Source organism: Salmo salar, unplaced genomic scaffold (genome assembly GCF_905237065.1).
Source record: "Salmo salar unplaced genomic scaffold, Ssal_v3.1, whole genome shotgun sequence".
Lineage (NCBI taxonomy): Eukaryota > Metazoa > Chordata > Actinopteri > Salmoniformes > Salmonidae > Salmo > Salmo salar.
In genome coordinates, this window is record NW_025550565.1 from 66,605 (window position 1) to 86,177 (window position 19,573).

The window sequence follows — 19,573 nt, forward strand, 5'->3', positions numbered from 1 at the left end:
GGGGTTGTGGTGTAGCTAGGTGGTTGTATTAGGGGTTGTGATGTAGCTAGGTGGTTGTATTAGGGGTTGTGATGTAGCTAGGTGGTTGCATTAGGGGTTGTGATGTAGCTAGGTGGTTACATTAGGGGTTGTGATGTAGCTAGGTGGTTGTATTAGGGGTTGTGATGTAGCTAGGCTGGTTGTATTAGGGGTTGTGTGTAGCTAGGTGGTTGTATTAGGGGTGTGATGTAGCTAGGTGGTTGTATTAGGGGGTTGTGGTGTAGCTAGGTGGTTGTATTAAGGGTTGTGGTGTAGCTAGGTGGTTGTATTAGGGGTTGTGATGTAGCTAAGTGGTTATATTAGGGGTTGTGATGTAGCTAGGTGGTTGTATTAGGGGTTGTGGTGTAGCTAGGTGGTTGTATTAGGGGTTGTGGTGTAGCTAGGTGGTTGTATTAGGGGCTGGTAGTGATGTAGCTAGGTGGTTGTATTAGGGGTTGTGATGTAGCTAGGTGGTTGTATTAGGGGTTGTGGTGTAGCTAGGTGGTTGTATTAGGGGTTGTGATGCAGCTAGGTGGTTGTATTAGGGGGTTGTGATGTAGCTAGGGGGTTTGTATTAGGGGTTGTGATGTAGCTAGGTAGGTTGTATTAGGGGTTGTGATGTAGCTAGGTGGTTGTATTAGGGGTTGTGGTGTAGCTAGGTGGTTGTATTAGGGGTTGTGATGTAGCTAGGTGGTTGTATTAGGGGTTGTGATGTAGCTGGGGGGTTGTATTAGGGGTTTTGATGTAGCTAGGTGGTTGTATTAGGGGTTGTGATGTGGCTAGGTGGTTGTATTAGGGGTTGTGATGTAGCTAGGTGGTTGTATTAGGGGTTGTGGTGTAGCTAGGTGGTTATATTAGGGGCAGGTCATGTGTGTACATGCGAGCATTATCAGTCCGGCGTGGTGGAGGATACGGGGCCGGTTCTGGTGGGGCGGTCTGGATCAAAGTCCAGGGCCATTCCGCCCCTGCTCTGAGACACTTTGTGGATACGGGCCCTGAAGAGATAAGCTTTGTGTTAGCATTAAGCACAATAGTGATGGATCCACCTATTCATCCTATGTTCTTAGGGAAGGCAGCCATATTGTAGACCTATCAGAGTTTTGAATTAAAAAGGCAAGAAGGGAGGTAGAGGCTCAGGAAAGTGGCTGGGCTTGTTTTCACATAGATCCAGATAGAAATACGTAGAAATTAAACAGTTATGGCATACACACATTCATCACTTTCTGTGTCTCACGCTCACACACACATACAAAGAACAGTGTGAGGGTCACATAGTGTGGTAGAGGGTGCTGACAGTCCATTTTTTCAGCCTACGTGTGGGGGGGGGTGTCCTTCCATACTGCTGTCGTGTTGCCACGGACATCAGATAGGGGCATTGGCGAAGGGCGTGACTAGCGTCAGGAACTTTCCCCCTCTGCCAGCCCTGATTAGACGGAGGAGAATGCAAGTGTTCTGAGGGGTGTGTCCACACTTACAAGGCCCCTCCACTCCGGTCCTGAGGGACTCGGCCCTGCTGGTTGAGACAGAAGTAGTCAGACAGGGGGCAGGGATAGCACCCTCCGTTTCTTGGAGGACTCGTCAGCTGCTACCAAAGGAGGGGTTCCACGGTGGGCATCGCGGGAGCGGTAGGGGCTAAGATCCCAGCCACTCAGGTCATTGGCCGGCAACTCTAGACAGCCCAGTTTAGCCAATGAGGCAGAGCGCTTCATCCCAGGGAGGGCAGGGTCAGTCCAGCCTGGCGAATCCGGGCCTCTACCTCTTTGGCTCTCTGCCGGTCGCTGCCCTTCTGCCTCGCCTCCACACCTTCCCCCCACAGATGGCCCAGCACACTTGGGCACCATGGGTCCACTTTTCCTCGCTCTACTGGCGAAGGAACACCCCCATCTCCCGCGTCTCCTTCATGATGTCACCCGTCTGTCCCGGGAGGCTACCCCAGTCTGTGCCCGACTCGAACTCAGTCATCCCCTCCAGACAAAGGAGTCCATGGAGGACAGGGGGGCATAGCAGAGGGAAGTGTGGTGAGGGGTGATAGGGGTAGGGTGGTGGGAGGGGGGGTGAGTGGGTGAGTGGGAGGGACAGGGGAGTTGGGAGGGGAGTCATGCTCCTGCCTCATTCGCTGCTCAGGTGTCTGGTTACGTGGCGCACAGAGCCCATTGCCCAATCACCAGAGAGAGGGACGGGAGGAGAGTGGGAGACAGCTTCCATCTCTTTGCTTTGTCCTTCACTTCCTATTTGACAGCCTTCACTTCCTGCTGTGACTTTGCAACTTTCTCCTCTACTTCCTGGTTTGACTGACGCATGTCCTGGTCCTGGGGAGGCTTGTAGACTCTGGTTGGCTGGAGGACCCGGGAAGCTGGCCACAGTGTGCCTCAAGGACCCAGTTCTGTGACTATGAGGTGAACAGAGACAATGCTCTCCTGAGAAAAGAGAAGAAAAACAAAATAAGAATAAAATATAGAAGTAGTCTTCACATTGCAAAGTTGGTAACTAAAGTTAATTTACAAAGATCATTTTATTTTCAAAGTTCGCAAGTTAATTTTCTGTAAGCTGCAATATGTATCTTTTTGGGGCGACCTGACCAAATTCACATAGAAATGTGTGTTGTAGATCTGTCACTCATTGAAAGCAAGTCTAAGTGGTAGATCTGTTCTGTGCTCAATTTCTATGCTTCCCGTTCTTAAAGGTTAGTTTTTGCATCTTTTACTTTCAGTTTTGTACACTAGCTTCAAACAGCTGAAAATACAATATTTTACAACAGTTTAGATGGTACAATGACTCTACACTCCTGCTTGTTTTTGTCAAATATAATGCGAATTTTGAATTTTATCAACCATGGAAATGGCAGAGCGAATTCTGCATTTTGCAACTTTAAAAAGGTCCAATGCAGCCACTTTTATCTCAATATCAAATCATTTATGGGTAACAATTAGACATCCTCTGGTACTTTGGCGACCTAAGAAAGTATTTTTTCAAACTCACACTTTGGGCTGATGTGTAGGTCTGCTGCATAATCTATGAGCAGAATTACTGTCTTACCTCAATTAGCCACGAAATCCCTAGTTTGAAAGCGACTGTTTTCTCTTGAAGCTGTGCTCGCCATTTTCCTACATTTCTCCCCACGTAGGCCACCCCCAGCAATTAAAGTTCTAGCCATGAGCTCCAGCCCCTCCTTTTTTGATTGACAGCTTGCAAGAGGCCTGCTAGAGTTATCCAATGAGGTTGCAGGGTGGTTTAACGGCTCGTGTACACCACAGCGAGAGCGCATGGATGACATGGTGCACATACTGTATGTGACGTAGTATGCAATTGTCGGGGACCACTTTTGACTCGTGAGCGCTACTTTCAGAACAACTGGCTAAAAAGTATACAAAAATACCGGAAAAACCTTACTGTGATCATTTTCAATTAAATTATTAAAAATAAACAATTTGTTTCTTATCAAAGGGAAATGATCAGACTGTCTGGGAGTGGAGGGGAAACCCTGAAAATGTGCTGTTATTGGTCTATTAACTGATGGACTGCCTGGTGATGTCGGAATGAAACCACGGCAAGATGACCGGGAATATGAGCTGCAGTGTAGCTATTCCCTCCGTAAGGCAATCAAACAGGCAAAACGTCAGTACAGAGACAAAGTGGAGTCGCAATTCAACGGCTCAGACACGAGACGTATGTGCCTCTTGGGTAATTCAGACAGCTGATTGAGGACCTTATTACTGATGAATATGTTCATTTTTTTATGACCGTGTTTTTCTTTCTGCTTGACTTTTGGATTTATATTTTTGATGTTTGTATTTTTAATTTCTGTAATTCAGGGCTGATCTGTAAAAAAAGAGACCTGGTTTCAGAATGACTCCATGATAAAATAAAGGTTACATGAAATTAAAATAATTTCCCGAAGAACTGGGTAAAAAGCGTTCCAGTTCCCCTCCGCTCAACAAACTATAAAAAGGGGACATGGAATTGCAGGAGCTTGTCTCCTTGAATGAGTTCAAAGCTAAAGTCTAAACTATGGTGGACAAAGTGGGGTGCTGTTTTCACCCCAGAATGCATCACACCTCCCCAAATAATTATTGCCTGTTCAATGTGTAAATGGATGTTTTTAAACTGCTTTGATTTTAATGTTGTCTGAAACTTGGTGTGCTGCTATTTTGGCCAGGTCTCTCTTGGAAAATAGATTGTTAATCTCTTTGAGACTAACCTTGTAAAATAAATACAAATAGTGTCACCCTCTTCCTCTTCTCGACCTCCTCCTCCGTCGCTCAGCAGAGGGTCCTCCTCCTCCTGTCCTGGAGCCCTTGGAATGGGCTGAGGAGTCTGCTGCAGTGCCTGATCAGAAAAGCAGAGGGTCCTCCCATCCTGGAGTCAGGCCCTGGAACTTCTCTCTGGCGCTGAAGAAGTTGATGTGGTCTGTGCTGAGAGCCAGGGACCCCTCTGCGACAGAGTCCTGAGGGCACTGGGCTGGCTGATGAGCACCTCACTACTGGAGGTTGTTGGGGTCCTGAACTGTCCACGGTCTAGTTTCTCATAAGGCACTGGTCGCGTACTGCTCTTGGGATCCTGCTGTTTGTGTGCTTATTACCGGGGTCCTCAACAACAACTCAGGCACCTGTGACTGCGGGACTTTGGCATCAGGAGTTGGAGCGGCTCCTTGGCTTTTGGAGTCTCATCTGCGCTGGAGGGGGTAGGGGAAGGAGGTGGTGAGGGAAGGGGGCAGGTCAGGCGCCCGACCGCCACATCTCTGCCACGGTGGAAACACTAGGCACTGGTGGCTGCCGCAGCCAGGGTAGAGACTGGGTCAGGGGTCTCAGAGTCGCACAGGCGTTGGAGAGGGGACGGAAGACACACAGACCCAGCCAGGGAGCACTGTCTCCGGGGATCCAACCCTCGGGACTCCCCCTGAGAACCAGTGGAGGGACTAGTACTAGCTGTTGCTGAAGGCTTCTGGTCAACAGTATGGGAGGACTGGACCCACTGCCTACTGACTGGACCCTACTGACTGGACCCCACTGACTGGACCCTACTGACTGGACCCTACTGACTGGACCCTACTGACTGAGCCCACTGACTGGACCCCACTGCCTACTGACTGGACCCTACAGACTGGACCCTACGGATGACCCCACTCTGGGACCCTACTGCAGACCACCGACTGACCCACTGCTTACTGACTGGACCCTACTGACTGGACCCCACTGCCTACTGACTGGACCTACTGACTGGACCCTACTGACTGGACCCACTGCCTACGACTGGACCCCTACTGACTGACCCCCTGCCTCTGACTGGACCCTACGGACCGGACCACTGACTAGACCCTACTGACTGGACCCCACTGCCTACTGACTGGACTACTGACTGGACTCACTGCCTACTGACTAGACCCTACTGACTGGACCCCACCGACTGGACCCACTGACTGGACCCTACTGACTGGACCCCACTGCTTACTGAGCTGGACCCACAGACTGGACCCCACTGACTGGACCCTACGACTGGACCCCACTGCCTACTGACTGGACCCTACTGACTGGACCCTACCGACTGGACCCACTGCCACGACTGGACCCTACTGACTGACCCCACTGCTACTGACTGACCCTACTGACTGGACCCCACTGGCTGACCCCACTGACGACCCCACTGCTTACTGACTGGACCCTACTGACTGGACCCACGACTGGACCCTACCGACTGGACCCTACTGACTGGACACTGACTGGACCCCACGACTGGACCCCACTGCCCTACTTGCTGGACCCTACTGACTGGACCCCACGACTGGACCCCACTGACTGGACCCCACTGCCTACAGACTGGACCCTACTGACTGGACCCTACTGCCTACCTGACTGGACCCTACTGACTGGACCCCACTGCATACTGACTGGACCCCACTGCCTACTGACTGGACCCACTGACTGGACCCTACTGACTGGACCCTACTACTGGACCTACTGACTGGACCCTACTGCCTACTGACTGACCCTACTGAGCTGGACCCCACTGCCTACAGACTGGACCCCACTGCCTACTGACGACCCTACCGACTGGACCCTACTGCTACTGACTGGACCTACTGACTGGACCCTACTGACTAGACCCCACTGCCTACTGACTGGACCCTACTGCCTACTGACTAGACCCTACTGACTGGACCCTACTGACTGGACCCTACTGCCACTGACTGGACCCCACTGCCTACTGACTGGACCCTACTGACTGGACCCTACTGACTGGACCCTACTGCCACTGACTGGACCCTACTGACTGGACCCCACTGCCTACTGACTGGACCCCACTGACTGGACCCCACTGACTGGACCCCCACTGCGTACTGACTAGACCCCACTGCCTACTGACTGATACTGACTGAACCCTACTGACTGGACCCTACTGACTGGTCCCCAGTAGCAGCTGACTGGTCCCTAGTTGTGGAGGTCAACTGAGCTTCAGTCCTAGTCTCCTGGTTAGTGTTCAGTTTATTTTCCTGGTTAACTGTGGTATTGGGCTGGCTACTGACCATACCACCTTCCCTGCCTAGAGGGGTTCCCACACTCAGAGACGGACCGCACCACCTGCTCTGTGTCGGAGGGAGTTTCCAGCGGCTGCAACCCCAGCTCCTGCAGGGTAGGTCGGCGGGACTGTTGCCCTGGTTACAGGGGTCGACGGCCCACGTGTGTGGGGTTGACGGGCGGGCTTACACACGGCTCGTGGTGCTCTGATAGGTCGCTGTCCGGTGGGAACGCCACAGCTTGTTGTGCCTCTGCTTACTGTGGGTGAAAGAAAAAGGTAGAAGTGGCAGAACAAGAGGAAGAAGAGATATGTTAGTCAATGCTAGTAGGTTCCTCTATCCAGCTACATAGCAGACTACATAGTAGGCTACATAGCAGGCTACATAGCAGGCTTCATAGCAGGCTACATAGCAGACATTCCTGAGGACAGGAGACTGGCTGCTCATTGGCTAGGAGATGTAGTGTGCTACCTATATCGCCCCACTAGAATCCCCATACTTTAATAAAGACAGCTTCAAATCAATCATTTCTACGCCCAGGGACATGTACTAGTCTGTGGCGATCTAAATGCCAGAACCGGTCAAGAACCTGACAGCCTCAGCACACAGGGGGACAAACACCTACCTGGAGGTGACAGCATTCCCTCCCCATGTGCCCCCCTAGGCACAACTATGACAACATAACCAACAAAAACGGGTCACAACTTCCTGCAGCTCTGTCACACGCTGGGTATGTACATAATCAATGGTAGGCTTCGAGGGAACTCCTATGGTAGGTACACCTATTGCTCATCTCTTGGCAGTAGTACTGTAGACTACTTTATCACTGACCTCAACCCAGAGTTTCTCAGAGCGTTCACAGTCAGTCCACTGACATCCCTATCAGACCACAGCAAAATCACGGTCTACTTGAACAGAGCAATACTCAGTCATGAGGCATCAAAGCCAAAGGAACTGGTAATATTAAGAAATGCTATAGATGGAAGGAATGTAGTGTGGAAACGTCCCCAAAAAACAATTAGGCAACAACAAATTCAATCCCTTTTAGACAACTTCCTGGACAAAACGTTCCACTGTAATAGTGAAGGTGTAAACTTGGCAGTAGAAAATCTAAACAGTATATTTGACCTCTCAGCTTCCCTAAATCAAAATCTCAAATAAAAAATTAACAACAAAGACAAATGGTTTGATGAAGAATGCAAAAACCTTAAGGAAATTGAGAAACCTGTCCAACCAAAAACATCGAGACCCCCAAAAACCTGAGTCACACCTTCACTATGGTGAATCACTAAAACAATACAGAAATACAGTACGGAAAAAGAAGGAACAGCACGTCAGAAATCAGCTCAATGTAACTGAAGAATCCATAGAATCTGACCACTTCTGGGAACATTGGAAAACTCTAAACAAACATGAAGAGTTATCTATCCAAAATGGAGATGTCTGGATAAACCACTTCTCAATCTTTTTGACTCTATAACAAAGAACAAACAGCAAAAACATATACATGATCAAATACAAATCTTAGAATCAACTATTAAAGTCTACCAGAACCCACTGGATTCTCCAATTACCTTGAATGAACTACAGGACAAAATACAAACCCTCCAACCCAAAAAGGCCTGTGGTGTTGATGGTATCCTCAATGAAATTATAAAATATACAGACAACAAATTCCAATTGGCTATACTTAAACTCTAACATCCTTAACTCTGGCATCTTCCCCAATATTTGGAACCAAACACTGATCACCGCAATCCACAATCCGCGAAAACAAATTTGACCCCAATAACTACCGTGGGATATGTGTTGGTTGTTGTTAGATGAGTGTCCTGTGTTGGTTTTGTGAAGTATTTTTGTAGCCGCTGATCTGAGGTATGCGTGTGTGCCCTTACAACGCAGTGTGTCTGATTATTGATATTGTGTACTTACGTTTCTATTCTGTTTTGTTCCCAGGGGAAGGGAAGGCACCTTGGGAACGCTTAGGCAAGAGGCCTGCGGGCATACATATACCCGTAGTATATACTCTGTCTATGCACTAGGTAAGACCTGGGCATACATATACCCGTAGTGATATACTCTGTCTATGTACACTAGGTAAGACCTGGGCATACATATACCCGTAGTATATACTCTGTCTATGTACACTAGGTAAGACCTGGGCATACATATACCCGTAATATATACTCTGTCTATGTACACTAGGTAAGACCTGGGCATACATATACCCGTAGTATATACTCTGTCTATGTACACTAGGTAAGACCTGGGCATACAATACCCGTAGTTATACTCTGTCTATGTACACTAGGTAAGACCTGGGCATACATATACCCGTAGTATATACTCTGTCTATGTACACTAGGTAAGACCTGGGCATACATATACCCGTAGTATATACTCTGTCTATGTACACTAGGTAAGACCTGGGCATACATATACCCGTGAGTATATACTCTGTCTATGTACACTAGGTAAGACCTGGGCATACATATACCCGTAGTATATACTCTGTCTATGTACACTAGGTAAGACCTGGCATACAATACCCGTAGTATATACTCAGTCTATGCACACTAGGTAAGACCTGGGCATACATATACCCGTAGTATATACTCTGTCTATGTACACTAGGTAAGACCTGGGCATACATATACCCGTAGTATATACTCTGTCTATGTACACTAGGTAAGACCTGGGCATACATATACCCGTAGTTATACTCTGTCTATGTACACTAGGTAAGACCTGGGCATACATATACCCGTAGTATATACTCTGTCTATGTACACTAGGTAAGACCTGGGCATACATATACCCGTAGTATATACTCTGTCTATGTACACTAGGTAAGACCTGGGCATACATATACCGTAGTATATACTCTGTCTATGTACACTAGGTAAGACCTGGGCATACATATACCCGTAGTATATACTCTGTCTATGCACACTAGGTAAGACCTGGGCATACATATACCCGTAGTATATACTCTGTCTATGCACACTAGGTAAGACCTGGGACATATACCCGTAGTATATACTCTGTCTATGCACACTAGGTAAGACCTGGGCATACATATACCCGTAGTTATACTCTGTCTATGTACACTAGGTAAGACCTGGGCATACATATACCCGTAGTATATACTCTGTCTATGTACACTAGGTAAGACCTGGGCATACATATACCCGTAGTATATACTCTGTCTATGTACACTAGGTAAGACCTGGGCATACATATACCCGTAGTATATACTCTGTCTATGTACACTAGGTAAGACCTGGGCATACATATACCCGTAGTATATACTCTGTCTATGTACACTAGGTAAGACCTGGGCATACATATACCCGTAGTATATACTCTGTCTATGTACACTAGGTAAGACCTGGGCATACATATACCCGTAGTATATACTCTGTCTATGTACACTAGGTAAGACCTGGGCAACATATACCCGTAGTATATACTCTGTCTATGCACACTAGGTAAGACCTGGGCGGACCATCCCTCTATTTTGGTTAGTGCACCAGGTGGTGCTAGTTAGGTAAGTAGTGGGTAGGGCAGGTAAGGTAGGAGAAGGGGCTTTGACATTTACTTTCTTTGCTTTGGTTCCGTTCAGCCCCTTTTCCCCAAAAATACCGTGTGATGGAATAAATTCCTTGTAAACGGTACCACTCTCTGCCTTTGTCATCCTTACTCGCACCTACAGTCCCATACCTCTTTCACACCACGGGGAGTTGAGTTGTAGGGTGTTGCATTCCCTCTTCCTAGACCAAAATAATGGTGTTCCAAAAAAGGTCCAGTCGCCCAGGACCCCAAATACAAATTCCATCCAGACACCGATGCCCTAGAGCACACAAACTATACATACCTCGGCCTAAACATCAGCGCCACAGGTAACTTCCCACAAAGCTGTGAACGATCTGAGAGACAAAGCAAGAAGGGCCTTCTACGCCATCAAAAGGAACATAAAATTCAACATACCAATTAGGATCTGGCTAAAAATACTTGAATCAGTTATAGAACCCATTGCCCTTTATAGTTGTGAGGTCTGGGGTCCGCTCACCAACCAAGAATTCACAAAATGGGACAAACAACAAATTGAGACTCTGCATGCAGAATTCTGAAAAAATATCCCCAGTGTACAACGTAAAACACCAAATACTCCATGCAGAGTAGAATTAGGCCGATACCCGCTAATTATCAAAATCCAGAAAAGAGCCGTTAAATTCTACAACCACCTAAAAGGAAGCGATTCCCAAACCTTCCATAACAAAGACATCACCTACAGAGAGATGAACCTGGAGAAGAGCCCCTAAGCAAAGCTGGTTCTGGGGCTCTGTTCACAAACACAAACAGACCCCACATAGCCCCAGGACAGCAACACAATTAGACCCAACCAAATAATGAGAAAACAAAAGATAATTATTTGACAAATTGGACAGAATTCCCAAAAACCAGAGCAAACTAGAATGCTATTTGGCCCTAAACAGAGAGTACACAGCGGCAGAATACCTGACCACTGTGACTGACCCAAAATTAAGGAAAGCTTTGACTATGTACTAGACTCAGTGAGCATAGCCTTGCTATTGAGAAAGGCCGCCGTAGGCAGACATGGCTCTCAAGAGAAGACAGGCTATGTGCACACTGCCCACAAAATGAGGTGGAAACTGAGCTGCACTTCCTAACCTCCTGCCAAATGTATGACCATATTAGAGAACACATATTTCCCTCAGATTACACAGATCCACAAAGAATTCGAAAATAAACCCAATTTTGATAAACTCCCATATCTACTGGGTGAAGATACCACAGTGTGCAATCACAGCAGCAATATTTGTGACCTGTTGCCACGAGAAAAGGGCAACCAGTGAAGAACAAACACCATTGTAAATACAACCCATATTTATGTTTATTTATTTTCCCTTTTGTACTTTAAACAGTTACAACACTGTATATATAGATAATATGACATTTCAAATGGTCTTTATTCTTTTGGAATGTCATGTTTATGGTTCATTTTTATTCTTTATTTCACTTGTGTTTATTATCTACTTCACTTGCTTTGGCAATGTTAACATATGTTTCCCATGCCAGTAAAGCCCTTAAATTGAATTGACTCCACTAATTCCCACCAGAGTTTGTGTGTGTGTGTGTTTGCGTGTGTGTGTGTGGCACAAACACAAATCTATTTCTCACGGCACGACTAACGTATCGACATAGAATGTCTTTACTGTGGTGTAGGTTATTGTGTTGTAACTGTGAGAGCAGTCTAATGAAGAGTGTGTGTGTGTGTGTGTGTATGTATGTACCTGGCCAGCAGTATGCCCTGGTACTCCTCTAGCTGTCTCATGAAGGAGGGGTTAGGTTTGGTGACGGCACGTTGCTCCTTAACATGGTCAAATGCCCTCTCCAGGTCCCAGCCATACTCCTTCATAGCGTAGGCTATCACTGTGGACGCAGATGCGACTCACACCCATCTTACAGTGCACCAGACACTTAGCTCCGCTTTCCTACAGAGGCACAGACGGATGTTCTTTAACACACCCTACAACTGGTTAAGGGACTGACGTAGGAGAACAGAGACCGAGAGAGAGTAGCGAGAGAGGGAGAGAGTAGAGGGAGAGGAGTGTAGAGCGAGAGAGGAGCGTGAGAGCGAGAGACAGAGAGGAATGTAGAGCGGCGAGAGAGAGGAGTGTAGAGCGAGAGAGGAGCGTAGAGCGAGAGACAGAGAGGAATGTAGAGCGAGCGAGAGAGAGGAGGTGTAGAGCGAGAGAGAGGAATGTAGAGCGAGAGAGAGAGAGGAGTGTAGAGCGAGAGAGAGGAGTGTAGAGCGAGAGACAGAGAGGAGTGAGAGCGAGAGAGGAGTGTAGAGCGAGAGACAGGAATGTAGAGCGAGCGAGAGAGAGGAGTGTACAGCGAGAGAGGAGCGTAGAGCGAGAGACAGAGAGGAGTGTAGAGCGAGAGAGGAGTAGAGCGAGAGAGGAGTGTAGAGCGAGCGAGAGAGGAGTGTAGAGCGAGCGAGAGAGGGAGTGTGAGAGCGAGAGGGAAAGGAGTGTAGAGCGAGAGGGAAAGGAATGTAGAGCGAGAGGGAAAGGAGGTGTAGAGAGAGAGAACGTGTAGAGAGAGAGAAAGTGTAGAGAGTCCACACAGACCAGAGTCAGTCGGCCAGTCCGGTAGTGACTCACTTGGCTCTGGAGATGAACTTGTAGGTGTCGTTCCAGTAGGCTAGCAGGTCTGTAGCCTCCTCATCATACACACGGATGTTATGGTATTCAAACACACCTGGGAAGAAGTTGTCGATCTCCCTTGTCACGTTCAGAATATACATCACACTGGGGGAGGAGGGGGGTGGAGAGAAAGGTGGACAGGTTGTCAGTATAGATGTGTAGGCAAAGTAGAGCTAAATAGAATTTATGTTGAGCAGTGCAGTATGGGAGTAGTAGTTCTCCAGAGCATGCCTTACCCACTGTCCTGCAACTCCTCCAGATTGGATGCGTTCCACTCAGAGCCCTGGAGGGAAACCAAAAATATATGAGAGCCAGACAGACAGACGAGCCAGAGAGCCAGAGAGACGAGCCAGAGAGCCAGACAGACGAGCCAGACAGACGAGCCAGAGAGCCAGACAGACGTGCCAGAGAGACGTGCCAGAGAGCCAGACAGACAGACAGAGAGCCAGACAGACGAGACAGAGAGCCAGACAGACGAGCCAGAGAGCCAGACAGACGAGCCAGACAGACGAGCCAGAGAGCCAGACAGACGAGCCAGAGAGCCAGACAGACGAGCCAGACAGACGAGCCAGAGAGCCAGACAGACGAGCCAGACAGACGAGCCAGAGAGCCAGAGAGACGAGCCAGACAGACGAGCCAGAGAGCCAGACAGACGGACAGAGAGCCAGACAGACGAGCCAGACAGACGAGCCAGACAGACGAGCCAGACAGACGAGCCAGAGAGCCAGACAGACGAGCCAGACAGACGAGCCAGAGAGCCAGACAGACGTGCCAGAGAGCCAGACAGACGAGCCAGAGAGACGTGCCAGAGAGCCAGACAGACGGACAGAGAGCCAGACAGACGAGCCAGAGAGCCAGACAGACGAGCCAGACAGACGAGCCAGAGAGCCAGACAGACGGACAGAGAGCCAGACAGACGAGCCAGAGAGCCAGACAGACGAGCCAGACAGACGAGCCAGAGAGCCAGACAGACGAGCCAGAGAGCCAGACAGACGGACCTACCAGGTAAACATGGTTGAATATCTCAGTGGGACTGTCCATCTGACCCAGGATCAGGATCATCTCATTGTCTATGTACTCCTTAAACTCACACAGGTTACACACCATGTGCACCTCCAGCTCTGTGCGGATCTAGAACAGAACACACAGGTTAAACACACACACACACACACACACACACACACACACACACACACACACACACACACACACACACACACACACACACACACACACACACGACAGAACACACAGGTTAAACACACACACAGACAGACAGACAGACAGACAGACAGACAGACAGACAGACAGACAGACAGACAGACAGACAGACAGACAGACAGACAGACAGACAGACACACACACACACGACAGAGCACACAGGTTAAACACACACACACACGACAGAGCACACAGGTTAAACACACACACACAAGACATGCATTTCCAACACGCTACTACCAGAATACGACAACTAAGAGAGTATGTTATGCACACACACACACACACACACACACCTCTTTGCAGGTGACATTCTCCAGGTCTTTCTGCATCATAATCTCTCTCAGACGAGTGTTGATCAGACGCTCCATCCTCTCTCTTTCAGTCGGCCTGGAAACACGCGGCGCCAGTCAAAGTTTTTCTTTTCTCAAGGTTTTACTGCTAACCTACAAAGCATTAAATGGGCTTGCTCCTACCTATCTCTCCGATTAGGTCCTGCCGTACATACCTACACGTACGCTACGGTCACAAAACGCAGTCCTCCTTACTGTCGCTAGAAAATCAACCTAAAAACAGCTGGAGGCAGGGCTTTCTCCTATAGAGATCTATTTTTATGGAATGGTCTGCCTATCCATGTGAGAGACGCAGACTCGGTCTCAACCTTTAAGTCTATATTGAAGACTCATCTCTTCAGTAGGTGCTATGATGTAATGTAGTCTGGCCCAGGAGTGTGAAGCTGAACGGCAAGGCACTGGAGCAACGAACCGCCCTTGCTGTCTCTTCCTAGCCGGTTCCCCTCTCTCCACTGGGATTCTCTGCCTCTGAACTTATTATGGGGGCTGAGTCACTGGCTTACTGGTGCTCTTCAATGCAGTGCCTAGGAGGGCTGAGTCACTGGCTTACTGGTGCTCTTCAATGCAGTGCCTAGGAGGGGTCCACCCATCGTGCCAGGCTTTTTTCACGATACTTGACTTGAGTGGGTTGAGTCACTGACGTGATTTTCCGGTCCGTTTTTGCGTCCCGTCGGGCTCGTGCGGTGGACGAGATATTCGTGGGCTATACTCAGCCTTGTCTCAAGGTAGTAAGTTGGTGGTCTGTTGATATCCCTCTAGTGGTGTGGGGGCTGTGCTTTGGCAAAGTGAGTGAAGTTATATCCTGCCTGGTTGGCCCTGTCAGGGGTATTGTCGGACAGGGCCACAGTGTCCCCTGACCCTCCTGTCTCAGCCTCCAGTATCTATGCTGTAATAGTCTATGTGCCAGGGGCTAGGGTCAGTATGTCCTATCTGAACTTAAGTATTCTCTCTCCCTCTCTCCCCTAGGACCATACCTACCTGGCCTGATGACTCCTGGCTTTCCCCAGTCCACCTTGTCGTGCTGCTGATCCAGTTTCTGCTGTTTTGCCTGTGGCTATGGAACCCTGACCTCTTACCTTGTCCCGGATCCTCTCCTGACATTTACTCCTGAGTTGCTGACCTGTTGCACCCTCTAAAAACATTGTGATTATTATTTGACCCTGCTGGTCATCTATGAACATCTTGAAGAACAACCTGGCCTTAAATGTCCATGTACTGTTATCTTCACCCGGCACAGCCAGAAGAGGACTGGCCACCCCTCAGTGCCTGGTTCCTCTAGGTTTCTTCCTAGGTTCCTGCCTTTCTAGGGAGTTTTTCCTAGCCACTGTGCTTCTACATCTTTATTGCTTGCTGTCTGGGGTTTTAGGCTGGGTTTCTGTTCAGCACTTTGTGACATCTGATGTAAAAAGGGCTTCATAAATACATTTGATAAGTGTTTGTGTGAGATCACCCTCCTCCTTGACTTCAAAACAAGACGCTGACCCTTTCATTCCTCCTTCCATCCATCCATCTTTCATAACCCCTCCCCCTCCCCTCTACCCCTTCCCCTCCAGTTCTACCTGTTCTCCAATTTCCAGCACCACTATGTGAGATTTTAACTATAACAAATATTGTCTATTATATTGACAAGATAGTCGAGTGACTGGCTCTAACAATGGAAATATATGTCCACAAAGATGGAAGGCAGGAGGAAGGAGGCAAGATCAGGTGGGACCATTCTAGCCAATGAGAGGGCAGATAGGCGTGTGAACAACAGGCCATAGAGATAGATAGAGGACTCATCTTTGTATGTGTGCCATTATAGTGTTTGTGGCAGCATTGAGGCCATCTCCATTTTAAAGTAGTACATTTCCTTCTTCATTGGCTGATTACTCCCAACTCATAGGAATCCCCCAGCCAGTTGTCTACTTTTAAATGGTAGAAGCCCTTAATGGCAATGGCCAAGTTAAAACGGGTTATATCCATGATGAGTCCTCCATCTATCTCTCTGACTATTTCTAGAAGGTTCTCTTTTGGTCCATAGAAACAGAACTGATGATGTTAAAACACTCCCTCTAATCTTGATTCATTCAAATGAGACTATAATCACAAGCCCAGCAGACTGGGCTCATGACAGAGTTAGTCCTTAGGTCCCAAGCTTAAAGATGAGCTCTGTGCAAAGCATTCTGGGAAGACTCCTGGTGCTGTGAAGCTCAATAAACATGTAAACATACATGTCACTACACACTGGGTGTTTCTCAAAACGCATACTACCGTGCTCCGAGCACGTAAATTGGAGAACGGGAGGGTCGGAGTATGAGTCCAAATGAAAGTATGCGAAACGGAGCACGGAGTGGACTTCTCGGATGCCTACTCCGTTTGTACATATTTTGAAGCATGCATCAATGCAAGCTTCAACGGAATGCACAGAAATATGACCAAAACATGCCCATTCACATCTCATGTTTTCTGACTACAATATGTTATCGTGATACACTAATAAATAAATACATTCTGTGTTAATTTTGGCATGTTTGCGTAGATCGCAAGCCCATAGTAAGTCAATAGGGCTAACTGGCTAGCTAAAACTGTTAGCTAGCTAGCTACAACTGTTAGCTAGCTAGCTACAACTGTTAGCTAGCTAGCTACTACTGTTAGCTAGCTAGCTACCCACAAAGAATTTACATCTACCTTGCGTAACATTATTTTTAGGTCATTTTTGTCTGTTTAACTAGCTGACTAGCTACATTAATATGAGTCACATATTGCTAGCGGATTATTATGAAGTAAAACATTTGCTTTGAGTATATCTTGTTTCATCTCTATTGTTGCCATTGTCCTGGCTGGAAGATGCTTCTCAAATGTTTTCTGCATTTTCCACACTCTCGTCCTCCCAAGAGTGTCCAGTAATTAAGAGAACGTCCTGGGAGAATGCACTCTGGGCACGGTAATCTGCATATTGAGAAACACCCACTCTTTATTTTACTGGGCATCTGTGATTCAGATATCCAATTTATTAATAACACATGTTGGAAAATAAACTTGAACCAGTCCAACACGTTATGGGAGGCTGTCTGTGACACTCACACGTCAGAGAAGAGCACGGGACCGTCGGCATGATGTGATTGAACGTCCTGCATGGCGTTCCACTCGTTGATGCGTGATTGGTCAGAGGAGACCCGACTCTGGTAGTAGCTGACCCAGGTCAGGAACAGGCTGCCGGGGAAGTAGTTATGACAACGAGCCACCTCACACGCCTTGTGGAGCGACTGCAGAGCAGACCTGGTAGGGGAGAGAGAGTGGGTGGAGGAGAGAATATAAAGAGAGAGGGGTGGTGGGAGAAGAGAGGGAGAAAGAAAGAAAGGGGAGAGAGAGGGGTGGAGGGAAGAGAGAGGGGGTGGAGGGAAGAGAGAGGGGGTGGAGGGAGAGAGAGAGAGAGCGAGAGAGAGGGGTGGAGGGAGGAGAGAGAGGGGTGGAGGGAGGAGAGAGAAGAGAGCGAAGGGGTGGAGGGAAAGAGAGAGGGGTGGAGGGAGGAGAGAAGGGGGGCGGAGGGAGAGAGGGGGAGGGAGGAGAGAGAGGGGTGGAGGGAGGAGAGCGAGAGGAGTGGAGGGAGGAGAGAGAAGGGTGGAGGGAGGAGAGAGAGGGCGGAGGGAGGAGAGAGAAGGGGGTGGAGGGAGGAGAGAGAGAGGGGTGGAGGGAGGAGAAGAGAGAGAAGAGAGCGAGGGGTGGAGGGAAGAGAGAGAAGAGGGGTGGAGACATTGGTGGGACATTTAGATGGTAAATGGTAAACTAATCAAGATATATCAGAAAACACTAGCTAACACGGTGCAAACATACCAATAAACAGCATATTGAAAGGTGAAGACCTAAAACGGTGTACTCACCACATGGCCTGCACTGATACAGGCTTGAATACATGGACCCTGTTATCAGTGGACACACTGAAACCCCTGACAGAGAGGAAAGGAGGGAGAAACAGAGGGACAGAGGAAAGGAGAGGGACAGAGGAAAGGAGAGGGACAGAGGAAAGGAGAGGGACAGAGGAAAGGAGAGGGACAGAGGAAAGGAGGAACAGAGGGAGAGAGAAACAGTAGAACAGAGGAAAGGAGAAAGAAGAAAAAGAGGAAAAAAAGGGAGGGACAGAGGAAAGGAGGAGGAGGGACAGAGGAAAGGAGGGAGAGAGAAAATGAGGGAGAGAGAAACAGAGGGAGAGAGAAACAGTAGAACAGAGGAAAGGAGGGAGAGAGAAAATGAGGGAGAGAGAAATGGAGGGAGAGAGAAACAGAGGGAGAGAGGAAAGGAGGAAGAGAGGAACAGTAGAACAGAGGAAAGGAGGGAGAGAGAAACGGAGGGACGGAAAGAGGGAGAGAAAAAGGAGGGACAGAGGAAAGGAGGGAGAGAGAAAAGGAGGGACAGAGGATCAAACAAGCAGTCAAACTCCTCTGAACCATACGTCAGTATAGTGTGTTGGTGCTGTCAGTATAGTGTGTTGGTCTGCTGTCAGTATAGTGAGTTGGTCTGTCCTGTCAGTATAGTGTGTTGGTCTGTCAGTATAGTGTGTTGGTCTGTCAGTATAGTGTGTTGGTCTGTCCTGTCAGTATAGTGTGTTGGTCTGTCAGTATAGTGTGTTGGTCTGTCAGTATAGTGTGTTGGTCTGTCAGTATAGTGTGTTGGTCTGTCCTGTCAGTATAGTGTGTTGGTCTGTCCTGTCAGTATAGTGTGTTGGTCTGTCAGTATAGTGTGTTGGTCTGTCAGTATAGTGTGTTGGTCTGTCCTGTCAGTATAGTGTGTTGGTCTGTCAGTATAGTGTGTTGGTCTGTCAGTATAGTGTGTTGGTCTGTCAGTATAGTGTGTTGGTCTGTCAGTATAGTGTGTTGGTCTGTCCTGTCAGTATAGTGTGTTGGTCTGTCCTGTCAGTATAGTGTGTTGGTCTGTCAGTATAGTGTGTTGGTCTGTCAGTATAGTGTGTTGGTCTGTCAGTATAGTGTGTTGGTCTGTCCTGTCAGTATAGTGTGTTGGTCTGTCAGTATAGTGTGTTGGTCTGTCAGTATAGTGTGTTGGTCTGTCAGTATAGTGTGTTGGTCTGTCCTGTCAGTATAGTGTGTTGGTCTGTCAGTATAGTGTGTTGGTCTGTCAGTATAGTGTGTTGGTCTGTCAGTATAGTGTGTTGGTCTGTCCTGTCAGTATAGTGTGTTGGTCTGTCAGTATAGTGTGTTGGTCTGTCCTGTCAGTATAGTGTGTTGGTCTGTCAGTAT

At 48.2% G+C, this 19,573-nt stretch overlaps 1 protein-coding gene across 1 annotated transcript in view; it reads right to left on the minus strand.

The window, feature by feature from the left end:
- Positions 1–1,206: 1,206 nt before the first annotated feature.
- LOC106603982 (protein phosphatase Slingshot homolog 2) overlaps positions 1,207–19,573 on the minus strand; it is a 65,444-nt gene continuing 47,077 nt past the window's right edge. Inside the window, 12 exon segments of the mRNA XM_045713871.1 lie at positions 1,207–1,441; positions 1,575–1,650; positions 1,740–1,847; positions 6,720–6,788; positions 11,848–11,999; positions 12,001–12,048; positions 12,720–12,870; positions 13,002–13,048; positions 13,768–13,896; positions 14,283–14,376; positions 17,406–17,600; positions 18,203–18,268. Of these exon segments, the coding sequence (XP_045569827.1) occupies positions 1,286–1,441; positions 1,575–1,650; positions 1,740–1,847; positions 6,720–6,788; positions 11,848–11,999; positions 12,001–12,048; positions 12,720–12,870; positions 13,002–13,048; positions 13,768–13,896; positions 14,283–14,376; positions 17,406–17,600; positions 18,203–18,268 (1,291 nt within the window). The 3' untranslated portion in view covers positions 1,207–1,285.